The sequence below is a fragment of the Heterocephalus glaber genome, unplaced genomic scaffold (assembly GCF_053883595.1).
Source record: "Heterocephalus glaber isolate CG9 unplaced genomic scaffold, H.glaber_assembly_v1.0 deba00001452, whole genome shotgun sequence".
Classification (NCBI taxonomy): Eukaryota; Metazoa; Chordata; class Mammalia; order Rodentia; family Bathyergidae; genus Heterocephalus; species Heterocephalus glaber.
In genome coordinates, this window is record NW_028258302.1 from 23722655 (window position 1) to 23738203 (window position 15549).

At 45.0% G+C, this 15549-nt stretch overlaps 1 protein-coding gene across 1 annotated transcript in view; it reads left to right on the plus strand.

The window, feature by feature from the left end:
• Positions 1-5904: 5904 nt before the first annotated feature.
• The window catches only part of Spata21 (spermatogenesis associated 21), a 35681-nt gene continuing 26036 nt past the window's right edge, over positions 5905-15549 (plus strand). Inside the window, 3 exon segments of the mRNA XM_087215766.1 lie at positions 5905-6030; positions 8777-8897; positions 8900-8927. Of these exon segments, the coding sequence (XP_087071892.1) occupies positions 5905-6030; positions 8777-8897; positions 8900-8927 (275 nt within the window).

Consider the following 15549-nt stretch of genomic DNA (forward strand, 5'->3'; position numbering starts at 1 on the left):
CATTTGGGTACATTCACATCTTTCCTTTTTTTTTTCTTTTGGTACTAGGGATCAAACTCAGGACCTTGCCCTTGCAAGGCAGGCATGGTGCCACTGAGCTAAATCCCTGGCCCAGTTGGGTACATTCACAGTGTTGTGCAACCATCCCATGATTTCCAGACACTTTGGTCTTCTCTGTAGGAGAAACTCTATGGGCTGGGGATTTGGCTCAGTGGTACCTCGCCTGCCTGGCAAGCACAAGGTCCTGAGTTAGATTCCCAGTACAAAAAAAAAAAGACTGAGTTTTCTTCAAACAGAAACTCTGTACCCATTAAGCAATAACTGTGCATTTTTCCCTCTCCCCAGCCCCTGGTGACCTCCACTGTACTTTCTGTGCCTATCAACCTATTCTGGGCACTTCACTTAAGTGGAATCTTACAATACTTGTCTTTACATCTGGTTCATTTCACTTTTCATCATGTTTTCAAGGTTCACCAATATTGTGGCAAGTATCAGAATGGAATTCCTTTTAGGACCAGGGATTTAGTTCAGTGGTTCTGCCATCTCCCTTACAAGCAAAAGGTCCCGAGTTTGATCCCCAGTACCAAAAAAAAAAAAAGAATGTCATTTCTTTTAATAGCTAAATAATATCCCAGCCTATACCTTATTTTATTTACCCATTTATCTGTTGATGGACATTTGGGGTGTTACCACCTTTTAGCTATTACGATTGTTTGAATGAACACTGGTGTACAAATACTTATTCAAGTCTTTGTCTTACTGCTGGGCTGGGCCATATGAGAATTCATGTTCAGCTTTTTGACCCTCCAAACTGTTTTACAGAGGAGTGGCGCTGATTTTCATTCCTACCAGCAATGCACAGTGGTTCCACGTTTTCTACATCCTTGCCAATACTGGTCATTTACCATGTTTTAAAAATATATATAAATAGCATCATAATGGATGTGAAGTTAACCTCTCTTTTTAAAATTCTTTATGTGAATTGATTTAACCAATAATTTCAACTTTGCTCATTTTTTTTTTCAGTACTGGGGATTGAACTCATGGCCTTTTCACTGAGCTATATCCCTGACCCTTTCTATTTTGAGACAAGGTCTCGCTAAATCATTAGGTTACCAAGGCCATGCTCAGATTTGTGATCCTTCTACCTCAGCCTCCCTAAATGCTGAGATTATGGGTGTGCACCACCACACCCAGCCCCCAATTCTTTATTACAAGGAAGAGATTGAGAAATAATCCAGAAAAAGAAGATTCTCCCTCTTTGTTTTTTGGTTCTGTCTCATTTTCCCCCCAACCTTTTTTGTTGTTGTTGTTGTTGTTGTTATTGTTTTGTGGAGCTGGAAATTGAGCCCAGGGCCTTCTGTTTGCTAGGCAGGCACTCTCCCACTGAGCTACATCCCCAACCCTCCTTGTCTCATTTTCTGGAGGTCCAGGATAATGAAGTGGAAGAGGAGAGAGACTGAGAGCAGAGGGGCGAGAAGGGTACAGTGCCAGGCAGAAAACCTGTCCCTCACTTTCTCTCCATTCTTTTGCTTTGTCTGCTCCCTTTCTAGACTGTGAGCTGCTTCTTTTTTTTCCCAGTACCGGAGATTGAACTCAAGACCTTGTGCTTCCGAGGCAGGCGAGGCACCACTGAGCTAAATCCCTGGCCCTAGACTGTGAGCTTCTTGAGAACAGGACCATTTCCCTCTGTCCCTGCCACCTTCAGATCCTGTGTTCAGCAGCACAGTGGGGCTGGCAAACAGCAAGTGCTCAGTGAACAAATTAATAACTTGTGTGTATGTGTGTGTGCACTCAACTGGCTACATTCCAAAGCCAAGTGGTAATGTGAACTAGAGCCACCACGTTCTCTGAGTCTTGTGTCCATGTGTGCTGAACAGCCCAGGGGAAAATGGGGCATCCTGGAGGTCGCAATGGTGACCTGCTTGTCAGGGAAACTTCCAGGTAGAAGAGGATCGGCCCACAGGAGCCAGACTTCAGGACAAAGTTCACGTTAGCACCAAGTTCCACCATTTCTGCTCTGGAAGCTACTTGGTGCTACAGCAGCCCACAGTGACGGGCTGGACCTCACTGTACAGCGGTCACAAGTGGGGACCTCCCTTCTCATGAGTACAGAGCAAATCATCTCTGTGTCCTGGGGCAGCCAGGCCTCAGCTTTCAGCAGTGTTCGGTCTAATAAAGTCAGGCACTGAGCACCACTGTTTGCCAGGTGCAGCAGCAGGGCCCACTGAGATAAGGCCACTACCCATTCCTTCAGAGCTCACGGATGGAGGACCAAAAGAAAAGGTCACCTGCAGTGCAGAACTAGGGGTACTGATAGGGGTGAACACACCCCGGCTCTGGGACCAAAGACCTCTGCCACTGGCAGGATCTCTGGGGGAGGCTACCTTGACACAATACCCCTGTGGGGTCGGCAGGGCAATGACTGTCATCCTCACCACATAATGGGGCCACCAAAGCAGTGACAGGCCCAGAGAATGACAGGATCCTGTAGTTGGAGGAGGTCAGACAGTCCCTTGCCTTAAACCCTGACCACAGGTCTGCAGGTCCCCAAATGAATTCCAAGATCTCTGTTGCTGAGGATAACTGGCCCTGCCACTGACTCCAGTGGAACTGCCCTGGGTAGCATCAAATTCAAGCCAGCAGGCAGCGTGAGGCTCAGACAGTGCAGTCCTGAGTGTGAGAATGAGAGTGGCACCAAAATCTCACCAACCTTCTCCCAGCTGCTTTCTGGTAGGTCCAGGGCCAGGGTCAGGGACTGCTGTCAGCAAACTTTCCTTGGCATCCTCCAGAAATATACAGTTTACAGGTCGTTTCTCTTTCTCTGCTGTGTTTTCCTGCCATTACAGACATTTCTATAAGAAATCCCAGCATTTCTCAGATGGGGATAAAAAGGCATTCAATGCCAAAACAATCTTGAAAAAAAGAGCCGGTCATGGAAAACACTTCCTAATTTCAAAGTTTACTACAAAGCTACAGTAACCAAGACAGTGTAGCATGGAATAACGATAGACATAGCAAATGAAGTGTGGTGGCGCATGCCTGTAATCCCAGCAATCAGGAGGCCATGGCAGGAAGATCATTGTGAGTTCCAGGCCAGCCTGAACTGCATAGTGAGACCTTGTCTTAAAGAAAAAAAAGGGCCGGGGATTTAGCTCAGGGGTTCCAGCGCCTACCTCATAAGCACAAGATCCCGAGTTTGATCCCTGATACCAAAAAAATTTTCTTAATATATATATATCCATATTGATCAATATAGTAGAATTGCAAATTCAGAAATAAATCCTCACCTTAGTAGTCATATGAATTTCCATAAGCATGGAAGAGAAGTCAATAGAGAAAGAATTGTCTTTCACCCAACAGGGCTGGGATAAGATCTTCACGTACAAAATAATGAAGCTGGGTCCCTGTTTCACACCATATGCAAAAAAGCAACTCAAAATGGATTGTGGGTTTAAATATAAGAGCTAAAACTAAAGCAAAAGATAGGCATATATCATCACAACCTTGGATTATGTTAAAAGGATCCAACGGATTGTTAGATGACACAGAAAGTTCAAGCAACAAAAGAGAAAAATGGATGAATGGGACTTCAAAATTTAAACAGTTTTGTGGTTCAAAGGACAGATAAGTGAAAAGAAAATCCACATAAATGGGAGAAAATCTTTGCAAATCATAATGCAGTAAGGGAGTTGAATGTAGAATTTATAAGGAACATTTACTATGCCATAATAAAAAGATAACCCAATATAAATGGGCAAAGGCTCTGAATAGACCTTTTTCCAGAAGGGACATATATATAGCAAATAAACACATAAGAAGGTGTCCAATACCATTAGCCATCAGGGAAGTGCAAATCAAAATCTCAGTAACATTTTCCATCCACACTCACTAGGATGACTATACTAAAAAAAAGATGGGTAATAACAAGTGTTGGAGAAGATGTGGAAAAACTGGAACTCCATCTCCTGCTGGTAGGAACATAAAACAATGCAGCCACTTTGGGAAACAGTTACTCAGGAGGGTAAAATAAACATAAGGGTCACCATATCTCTCAGGAATTCAATCCTAGGTGTATATCCAAGAGAAATGAAAACATGTTCACAAGTGTTCACTTGTACATGAACATCCGTACCAACGCTATGATAAAACATAGAAGCAACCCAAATGTCTGCCCGCTGACGAATGGATCAACACAATGTGCTGTCTATACAATGGGATATTATTATTCAGCCATAAAAAGGAATAAAGGGCTGAGGTGTAGCTCAGTGGTAGAGCACTTGTCTAGCATGTGCAAAACCCTGAGTTCTATCTCCAATACCCGAAAAGAAAAAAAAAAAGAATGAAATTCTGATACTTGCTAGAAAATGAATGTATCTTGAAAGCATTCTGCTAAGTGAAGATGCCTGTCACCAAGTACCACACAGTGTCTGATTTCATTTATATGAAATGTCCAGAGATAAGGAATTCTAGGGCCAGGGATTTAGCCCAGCGGCACAGCATCTGCCTGGCAAGCATGAGGTCCTGAGTTCGATCCCTGGTACCAAAACAAAACAAAAAAACCCAAGGAATTCTATAGCATCAGAAAGGAGGTTAGTGGGCATGGGATTTAGCTCAGTGGTTCTGCCACCTGCTCCGCAAGTGCAAGGGCCCAAGTTTGACCCCCAGTACCAAAAAAAAAAAAAAAGCCAGAAAGGAGGTTAGTGCTTACCTGGTGCTGGGGTTGGGGTGGGAAGACAGAGGTGCTGACCAAGGGGTGTGGAATTTCTTTTGGGGGTGATTAAAATCCTCTAAAATTGTAGTGACAGGTGCCCTGCTCTGTGAATATACTAGAAAGTACTGAATTGCACACTTTCAAAAGGTGAATGGTATTGGTACGTAAATTACACCTCAAAAAAGCTACTCACAGAAAAGGATACCCAGGGCTTGGAGAGGGGTGCAAGTCTGTTTTTGCCACTCCTACCCTGAGTCTGTCCTTGGCCTCTCTGCCCCTTTGCTGGGGCTGGGACTTCCCCCTTTTGTCTAAATTCTCAGTCACAGGTGGGGCGGGTCTCCTCTGGGGCCTCTGCCCCCCAAAATCTTTAGTTTGTGGAATGTTGGGGCCTTAGAATTTCCAAGTTCAGTGGAGATCGTGGACAACGGGGGGTATTTAAAGGGTCCAGGGGGAGACTGACCCCAGATGGGTTACCCACCTCTGGGGCAGCAGGAGAGAAGGGTTAGGGGCACCCTAATGTGAGAAGGTGGGGGAGAGAGAACTCGAGGAGGTCTGGACACAGCCCTGACTTCTCCATGTAAGGAGGTTTTGAGGGTCACCTGCAGAGCTGTAGATGGCTAGTGGGCCGCAGTGCTGCCAAAGTCACCACCCCCACCTTGTAGAGCTCATGGTTTTATAAGGCTATAATCAAGACAACAAAATAAGAATCAAAGACAAGAGTCCTTGGGACAAGTTGTGTGTACACCGTTCCCAGCCCATCCTTATCAGGGACTCACTGTCTCAGCAAGCTCTGCTCAGCCGCAAGGTTGGGTGACCCTGATCTGCCACACGCTCAGCCCTGGTGAGCCTGCTGGACAATGCACTCTGGCTTGAGGCCTGGGAGGGCTGCTCTCCTTGCAGACCTGGAGCAAGTTTCTTGGCCTCCCAGAGACTCCTTTTCCTCAGATCATTGGGAGAAGGAGGAAAATGTGTGGGTGCCTTACGCATGGCCAGCTCTCTGTTTTGCTGTGGCCCCTCCTTGCCAGACCCTGCCTTGCCTCCCCCTGAGCCAGGCCCTCCACCCTGCAGTCTCCACTGGGGCTGCGAAGTGGCAGTGAGATAAAGGGCTTGGTGAGACCCCGATTCAGTTTCTCCTGTGCAAACACTGCAGCTGATGCCCCTCACTTGGAGCCCTTCTTGACCCCCGAATGATGGACAACAGAAACACTCAGATGGACACAGAAGACAGGACTGAGGATACAGGGCTCCAGCCACATCCTGTGCTGAGTCCCACAAGACAGAGGGCTGATGACTCCACCATGTCAGCCGTCAGCCAGGTATTGACTTCACCTCATGTTCTGACACCTCCACTCCCAGCTGGCCTCTTTCCTTTTCCTTGCCCAGGCTTCCTCCCCAACTGCCTAAATTAAGACTATTACACTTGACACAAAACCCGCTTCAAACTGAATGGGAAGCAGAAATAAGAATATATTACTTGCTTAGGTAACTAAGAAATCCATTATAGCTTTCAGGTATGGCTGGATCAAGGTGCTAAATGAGTATCTCTTGGCTGTCTTTCCCTGTGTTGAGTTCATTCTCAAGCAGGCTTTCCCTGCGAGGTGACAAGGACTTCCCTGGCCACCTCAGGCTTCCATCTTCTTATTTTACATCCTCTGACAGCATCCTCAACAGGAAGATAGCCCCTGCACAACAGTTGAAGCAAGTCTCTGGTATCACTCTCATTGGCCAAGATTGTGATCACATACTCATCCTTGAGCCTGTCACCATGGCAATGGGGAGTGGCCTGGATTTCTTGGTACGGTGGAACCTGAGTTGCTAGTTGGCTCCATTGAACCTCATGGAGCCTGTGGCGAAGGGAAAGTTCCCACAAAAAGAAAGCTTGCTTCTGTAATAGGAAGATGCTGGAGAGCAAACCAAGGATCTCCTACTTATTCCAGCAGGTCCCCTCCATGGCTGCCAGCCCCCCTCATAACCCTTATTACCCTAGCAGCTACTCAAGGTCATCCACACTCCTCCCTGGCCCCAGCCTGCATCCTAGGCTTCTGTGTTAGTCAATGTTCCACCCTATAACAGATAACTGAGGGGCTGGGGATTTATTCAGTAGCAGGCCCAGTATTGAAAAACAAACAAACAAAAAAGATACCTGAGACAATTGACTTATAAAGAGAAAAGGTTTCCTTTCACGTCTACAAGCAGTCCAGGAACAAGTAGTAGACATTTCTGCCCTTCTGTGTTTTGGACACGGTGAAACTGCATTGTAAGTGGGTTGCTGGTACCCAAAAGCTGTGACATGCAGACATCCTGCAGCTGTTTACATGAGTGTCACCATCTTCCACAAGCTGAAGTCTTTTTTGTCTTGTCTTTATCTTTCACATATTCTAGTGTTCATTAGACTAAATGTTCACAACTTCCTAAGACTCACCTAGAATTTGCCTGTTGGATTGAATGGTATGTGTTTTGGGATGGCCCGGACAGCTACATACCAAGCTGACAAAGAGATCCTGATCAGGATCAGAAATACTTTGATTTTCAGTTAAATTACAAGGCAGCTCTGGTTGAGTGGAATAGAAAGAAGAATGCATATTTAAATTATTTAATATTATTTCACTAGTGAAGACCAATTGGTGGGTTTTTAAAAAAGCTCTTTGTTGTCCTTTTTCATCTTACAATTTTATAATGTTTCCCAATTCTCCTGGTTTTAACATGAACAACAACAAAAAAATTATGTTAGGTCTTTGTATGTATCATAAACATCATGTTGCACTGTCTCATACATTATATATCCAGTAGTCTGTGGAAAAAAAAAAAAGAAAGAAAAAGAAAACATTTATACTGGCTTGCAGTTTTAAATGTTTCAGTCCATGTTCTGAGCCCCATGGCTTCCGGCCATCATGGAAGGTGTTTGTGGCAGAGCAAAGCCACTCACCTCTTGACCAGGAAGCAAAAGAAAGAAAGAGGAAGAAGGGTGTGGCATTTGCCCTCATTGCCCTCAAGAGGGAAAGCGACACCCACAGTGACCCAAAGATCTCCCATTAGGCTCTGCCTCCTAAAGTTTCCACCACCTCTCAATGGTGACACCCTGGGGAGCAAGTCTTTTCCACACAGGCTTTGATGAACACTTATCCAAACCATAGCAGCATCCACAAATCTCCCCAATCTCTTCCAATCTGTTCTGTCTCTTTTTGCAAGTGCCAAGTTGCATGTGCTGAAGACATAGAGAACCCCATCCTCCACTTCTAGCTTCCTCAGAGCCAGTGTCACTGCAGGGTTGTGGGTGCAGATTGAGGTAGAGCAGTAGTCAGCTTGTGCAGGGACCTGGGTTCAATCCCTGGCATGGAAATAAAACAAACAGTTGACCCAGGCGTGGTAGCTCTTGGGAGGCTGAGGCAGGAGGGTTTCTGTGAGTTTGAGGCCAGTCTGGGCTACATAGTGAGTTTAAGGCCAGCCTGAACTGCATAGAGAGACCCTGTCTCAAAAAAAAAAAAAAAAAAAAAGCCAACCAACCTATCAAACAAACAAACAAAAACCAGTCCAAGTGAGAGAGCCTTGGAGGAAAGCTAGGAACATCCTGGTCTTCCTTCCCCACCCATTCATTTTCCCTCAAGCATAATTGTGGGGTCCCTGTCCTGCACTTAACAGTCTATGTGGCCTTGGGAATGTCACTGTGCCCCTCTGAGCTTCACTTGTTTCCTGTGGTGGAAAGCATGTGCCCCAGGCCCTGCCGCTGGTGGGTGCTCATTTGCCTTGGCTCCATCAGAATCTTTTATTATAACAAGTTAATCATTTAATGCATGGAGTCCCATCAGTCATTAGGGCTGGGGGTCGGGTCTAAGTCACTGGCTCAAGGTCACTCAGTTGGAGAGAGAGACTGAGGTGGCAGTGGAAACGCCCTCGGTAACAGCTTCCAAGTGGCCAGGCCTGCACCCCAGCCTCTCTCTAGTCCTTCCCTAGTAAGCCCCAGGATGTCCCTAACCCTGAAGCCAGGAGCCCCCCTAGAGGATTGGGGGGGGGTGTCAGTCCAGCTGGCCCTGAGCCAGCACCATGAAAGTCTTTTTGCTACAGGCGAATTTTCCAGATGCCACAGAAATGGGCAATGAGAAGCAGCTTTCATCAGCTCTAGGAGGGCCAGAGAAGGGACCCAGACATGCAGAAACCTCCAAGGAGGGGGACTCAGAGCTTGGGACCCGGAGCAGGGGCCTCCAGCAAGACCAAGGTGAGCTGGGGCTCCCCAGAGAATCTGCTCTAACCCAAATGGGGGAGTCAAACCCCAGACCTGGCAGATCAGCTGGCACAGCAGTCTGTATGGCACCAACCTCACTGAAGAATTACCAGCGTTAAACTTTTGTCTGTCCCTCTCCAGCAGAGTCCAGACTTCTATCACATGCCTTATTGAAGGTCCATTTCTATAACCTGTTCAGCCTCAGATCTCTTGTGCCTGGTACCATGCCTGGCACATACACAGGGATGCTCAATAAATGTTTATTCACTGAATTAGTAGAAGAATGAATAAAAAGACACCAAGAGGCCCAGTAGCACACAAAGATGTACATGATGTCATTGTTATCATTTTTAAATATTTTATATATTTAAAATTTTTTCTAGAATGTTTTCTTTCTTTTCTTTTCTTTTTCTTTGGTACTGGGGATTGAACTCTGATCCTTGCTCTTGCGCAGCAGGCTGCGAAACCACTGAGCTAAATCCCTGGGCCCATATTTTCTTTCTAAATAGAGAAAATCAGGAGAGAGCCAGAGAGAAATAAAACCAAAAAAAAAAAAAAAAGCATGTTTATGAGCTGAGTCTGGTGTATACATCTGTAATCCCAGCACTCTGGGATGCTGAGGCAGGAGGATCACAAATTTGAGTCCAGCCTGGGCAACTTTGCCTTTTAGCCAGACCCTGTCTCACAATAAAAATAAAAAAATGCTGGGGATATGGCTCGGCACAAAGGTCCTGAATTCATTCAGCACTCTGGAGGCTAAGGCAAGAGGATCGCTGCGAGTTCAAGGCCAGTCTGAACTACACAGTGAAACCTTTCTTAAAAATCCAAAAATAATAATAATAAAATAAAAATATGTGTATACATAAGAAGCTTCAGGATAAAGTGCAGATTTTTTTTTTCAGTTCTGGAGATTGAACCCAGGGTCTTCACATTGAGCTACATCCCCAGCCCATTCTTTGTATTTTATTTATTTTATTTTATTTTATTATTTTATTTTATTTTTTTGTTTTTGTTTTTTGGTACTAGGGATCGAACTCGGGTCCTTGTGCTTGTGCAGCAGGCAGTGAAACCACTGAGCTAAATCCCCGACCCCCGTTTTTTGTATTTTAAACCTTGAGACAAGGTCTCACTAAGTTGGCTAAGTTGGTAAATTGCCCTGACTGGGCTCAGCTCGAACTTACAGTCTTCTTACCTCAGCCTCCAGAGTAGCGGGATAACAAGCATGCACTGTCACCCCAGGCTACAGAATATTAAAGTGAGACCAGACACACACAGAGTCAAATCCTGAGCTGCCATCTTAAACTCTATGTCTATGACCCCGGACTTGCATCTCTCAGCCTCTCTGAATTCCAGTTCTCTCTGATTTCCTGTTTCTGAAAGACCATGACTAATACCAGAAAGAGTTAAATCCTAACTCTCCCGACACTGACATGAAAGTGTCTGTGACCTGGAGGATTCGAGACCTTCATTTGTTCTCTGCTGCATTAAGTATACCCTGCGGACAAATGAGAATAGAACAGAGCGTTCAGGCTGGGAGCTGAGGACCCCCTTGTGTGTTCTCCCAGGAAGCAGCCATCATCTTGGGGAGCCCAGGAAGAGACTGGGGAACTGGGTGCAGGCGAGACGCAGCCCCAACCGGGGAGTAAGCTCAGGGTGCTGCCTTCCAGGCCCCATGCAACCCTGAAGAACTGCAGCAGCCAGGGACAGAGACCAAGGACCAGCAGGGAAGACTGCACAAGCCAGGGACTGTGGAGGACCAGCCCCTTGAGAGCAGCCAGGTAACCCTGGAGACCTGGCCTGACCCACCCCCATGGGAAATGACAGGGGGCCCGGGTTGCCGGGTCGCCATCCAGGTGCACTTGGGAGCACATACCAAAGGCGTTTCATCTTGATTCCAGAGGGGTGCACAGGGGGTCACCAGAGCTGGGGACAGGGTAGAGATGAGGTTTCATGTACATCAGTACACAGATTTCTGCACACCATGACATCCTGGAAGCTGCTTGTGAATTGCAGACCTTGTGGTATCGTCCAAGACATGGTCAGACAATGGTGCCCTTTCCAAAGTTATTTAACTAAAAAATTCCTTTTCACTTATTTTTAAGATTTTTTTAACAACTTTAGTAGGATACAATTAGCATATACTTGCATGCATTTCAAGGTTACATTTTGATGTCTTGACATACAAAGAGTGTTCAAAATATACAGTAAATATTTAAAAAAACTATTACAGTAAAAGACACACTGCCATTAATTCCCCTCAAAATACTCCCCCTTGCATTAGACACACTTATCCCATCATTCTTTTGTTTGTTTTTTGTTCTTTGAAACAGTGTTCTGAGCTATATAATTTAGGCTGGCCTTGAACTTGCAGTGATCTTCCTGCCTCAACCTTCTGAGTCTTGGATCACAGACATGTGCCACCATGCCCAGCTATCCCATCATTTTTGTCACTTTCTGAAGGAGTTCTGGAAGTCCTCTTTTGTGAGTGTCTTGATCAAATATATGGTGATCAAATATGTTGAGCAAATGTATGGTGACTGCAGCTACCTAGTGCCATCCAATGGAAAGGCTTGTAAGAAGCTTACCGTGTGTCCTCAACCACCTTATTCCCTGAATCTGGCACTGTGCAATTTCTGGCTCTTCCCCTAAGTCAAAATGACTGTGAAAGGTAAATGTTTTGAATCGATTCAGAACATCAAGACAGCCACAACAGAGTAACTAAAGACACTCATGAAAGAGGACTGCAGAACTGCTTCAGAAAGTGTCAGGAAAGGTGGGATAAGCATGTTCAAAATGATAGGACTATTTTGAGGAAGATTAATAGCAATGTGTCTTTTCCTGTAATAAAATTTTTAAAAAGTTTTTAACATTGACCATATTTTGCGATCGCACCTTATCTGTCTACACCAAGGAACCCCAGTCCCCCCATCAGGAGGATAAGCAGGTCTGCTGAGCCCCAACTCTGGCCTGGACCTGCCCTCATTCCTTCTATTACCCCTCTCCCCTTCCCATGAAACACTCCCTATCACGACAGATTCATCCATATTCCCTGGAATGTTTCCCTCAGTGGACTTCTGAAGTATACACCCCTTTTGTCTGGCTTCTTTCTTTTAGTGTGGCTATTCTGAGAATCATCCAATTCTTTTTTCTTGCTGATGCTGAGTAGCATCCTGTTGTGTGGGTTTGTCACAATGTCTTTATGCATTCACTTATTGATGGATATCCAGGTTGTTTCCAGTTTTTTGTTTGTTTGTGGCCCAGGGCCTCTGAGCTGTAACCCCCAGCCCTTGTTTCTAGATTTTGCTATTAGAAATCAAACATCTATGCACATCTGGGTCCATTTGGACACAGACTTTCAGTTCTCTTGAGTAAATACTAGGAATAGAGTGGATCACATGCTATGAGCATGTTTAACTTATTAAGAAACGGCCCAAAGTAAACCAAGCGGTCTACAAGTTTATGTGCCCACCAGCAATGAATGAGAATTCCACATCCTCCCCAGACTTAGTATGGTCATCTTTTTAATTTAAATATTCAAATAGGTATGCAGTAGAAATTCACTGTGGTCTCAATTTGCATTTCCCTAATGAATAATGAGGTCTGATATGGAGCATCTTTTCATGAGCTTATAGGCACATTTGTATATTTTCTTTGGAGAAATGTTTATTCAAATACTTTGTCCATTATCTTAATTGGGATCAGTCTTTTATTGTGCAGTTCTAGATTTTGGTTGTTTGTTTGTTGCTTTTCAGTACTGAGGATTAAGCCCAGGGTCTTCAAAATTGTAGGCAAACACTCTGCCACTGAGCTACATCCCCAGCTCTTTTAAAATTTTATTTTGAGTCTCAGTAAATTGCCTAGACTGGCCCCAAACTTGTGATCCTCCTGCCTCAGCCTCCTAAGCAGCTGGGAATACAGGTATATGCTACTGCACCCAGCTTGTAAGCATTGTTTTAAAATTTTTAATTAATATGTACTAATAAAACATATAAAGTTTAAAAGTTGTATTAGTGCATATTAACTATACAGCACAATGGGTTTCATTTGGGCATATCTGGGTACATGGTATATCATACCTTGACTTTCACTCTGTCGTTACTCCCTTCCTCCCCTTTCTCCTCTCCCTCCTCCCCTTCCTCATCTCTAAATAGTTTTTCTTCTACTCTCCTGTCATCTCCCCCCCAACTCTAGCTTCCTCATAAAACAGAAAGCATGGGATTTTGACTTTCTGAGTCTGGCTTGTTTCAATTGACATGATCTCCAGTTCCACCCATTTTTCTTTTTTCTTTTTGGTACCAAGGACCTTGTGGTTTCGAGGCAGGCTGCGGAACCACTGAAGTAAATCCCCAGCCCTCCACCCATTTTTCTTGAAATGAGATGACTTTGTTTTTTATGGCTGAATAATACTCCACTGTGTGTATTTTTTATATCCTGGATACTCAACTCTTATCAGATATCTGACAATTTTTTCTTCCGTTCTATAGGCTGTCTTTTCACCCCTTGCTTTTGTAGTACTAGGGATCAAATCTAGGGACACTGCCATTAAGCTATGTCCTTAGACCTTGTTTGTTTTGAGACAGGCTACAGCATTGCCTTGGTGGGACGAGAACTTGTGATTCTCCTGTCTCAGGCACTCTCAGTGCTAGGATTTTGGGCAAGGGCCACTGCAGCCAGCACCCTCTCTTTTTTTGGTACCAGGGATCGAACTTGGGACCTTGCACTTGCAAGGCCGGTGACAGAGCCACTGAGCTAAATCCCCAGCCCTCCTCTTTTTTAAAAAAAATTGAGTTCTTTTCTTATTTTTGACTTTTGGAGTTCTTATCTATTCTGGTGTTTTTGTTTTTGTTTTGTTTTTTTGGTACTGGGGATCAAACTCAGGTCCTTGAGCTTACGAGGCAGGCAGCAGAAACACTGAGCTAAATCCCCGGCCCTCTTATCTATTCTGAAGAGAAGTGATTTATCAAAAAAAGAAGTGATTTATCAGATATTTGATTTAAATATTTTCTCCCAATCTGTGACTTGTCTTTTCCATTATTTTAACAGTGGCTTTCAAAGAGTAGAAATTCTTAATTTTGATGGAGTCTGGCTTATCAATTTTCTCTTCTCTGGCTCCATCTTTTTATGTTATGTAGTAGTTTAGAAATGTTTGCTTAACTCAAGTTCACATAGGATTTTCTCCTATTTTGTTTAAGAAGTGTTATAGTTGTAGGTTTAACATTTAGGTTTATGCTCCATTTTGAATCAATTTTCTTGTATTTTGTGAGTTTTTGATCAGAGTTCTTTTTTTAGCATGTGGCTCTCCAATTATTCCAGCATCATTTGATGAAGACTAAAGTTTTCCCCAGTGAATTTCTACTTTAGTCAAAAATCAGTTTACTACATCTCTATTAGTCTGTCTAGACTCTCCTTTCCCATTCTCTTCATAATTTAATTTTTTTGTGGTACTGGGGATCAAATCCAGAGCCACACGAATGCTAGGCAAGTGTTTTACCACTGATACCTCCAGACCCTGTAACCTCTGTTTTGTCCCATTTATTTATCTATCCTTATTCCAATTTTACACTGCTTTAATTATAATAGCTTTATCACAAGTCTTATATGGGTTAATGTGAAAACACTCTTGTTTAAGGAATGCATGGAAGATTCTTGTCTTTGAAATATCCCTTGGGAAATCAAAGGGTACAATCTTCTGGAATCCCAGCACGGTGGGACACTGAGGGCAGGAGGATCAAAAGGTCGAGCCCAGCCTGAGCAACTTACCAATTTAATGAGGCCCTGTTTTAAAACAAATAAACAAAAAATTTAAACAGGTTGGAGGGTGTAGCTCCATACAAGGGCCATGGGTTCAATTCCAGTACTGCCAAAAAGCAGTGATGTGTTTAGGGGGGCCTTCCTGCTTTTCCAGGGTCCTGTTCCCCCTCCCCAAGGAAGTATGGGGGCCTCTTGTTGGCTATGGCTTCTCTGGGCCTTGATGCTTCATCCCTCCCAGGAGGGGACCCATGCTGTTCAGTGGGGTGCAAGGAGAGCTCAGTCAGATGACATCCACAGCACCTGCACCATGGCAAGGATGTGATCTCTGGTCTCCCTGTGAGTGCTGGGGTTCACTGGGAACCAGGATAGGACTTTTCATCTCTGGTGTCTTTGTCCTTGGCAGGACCCCAAGTGCCTGTCACCAGGTCAGCAGGCAGTGAATGGCTTGGGCACAATGCATCTGACAGTGCCTTGCTGTGCCCTGGACAGCCATGTGCACCCCCTAGGAGAGGACCCCCTCAGAGAGGCTGGCAACCCACGCATCAGGCCACAGGAGGCTCTGCCAGAGCCCAGTGCAGGGGGGCGTGAGGGCAGCTCCCAGGGAGCAATGCACTCAATGCCCTTGGCGACGGCTGAGGAAAAGACAGCCATGTCCCTCTTGCCATCCACACTGGGACCTAAAGCCCCCCAGGAAGGGTAAGTCACCCTCCACTGCCATCCCCTGCCCTGATCCCTAGCCTTGCCAAGTCGCTCTTCTGCTAAGGTCCAGGTGTCATTGGGGTGAATTAAGTCCCGATTGCCCCTGACTGGCTGAGCTTGGGTAACCCTTCCCCCTCTAGGCCTCAGTTTCCCCATCTGGACAATA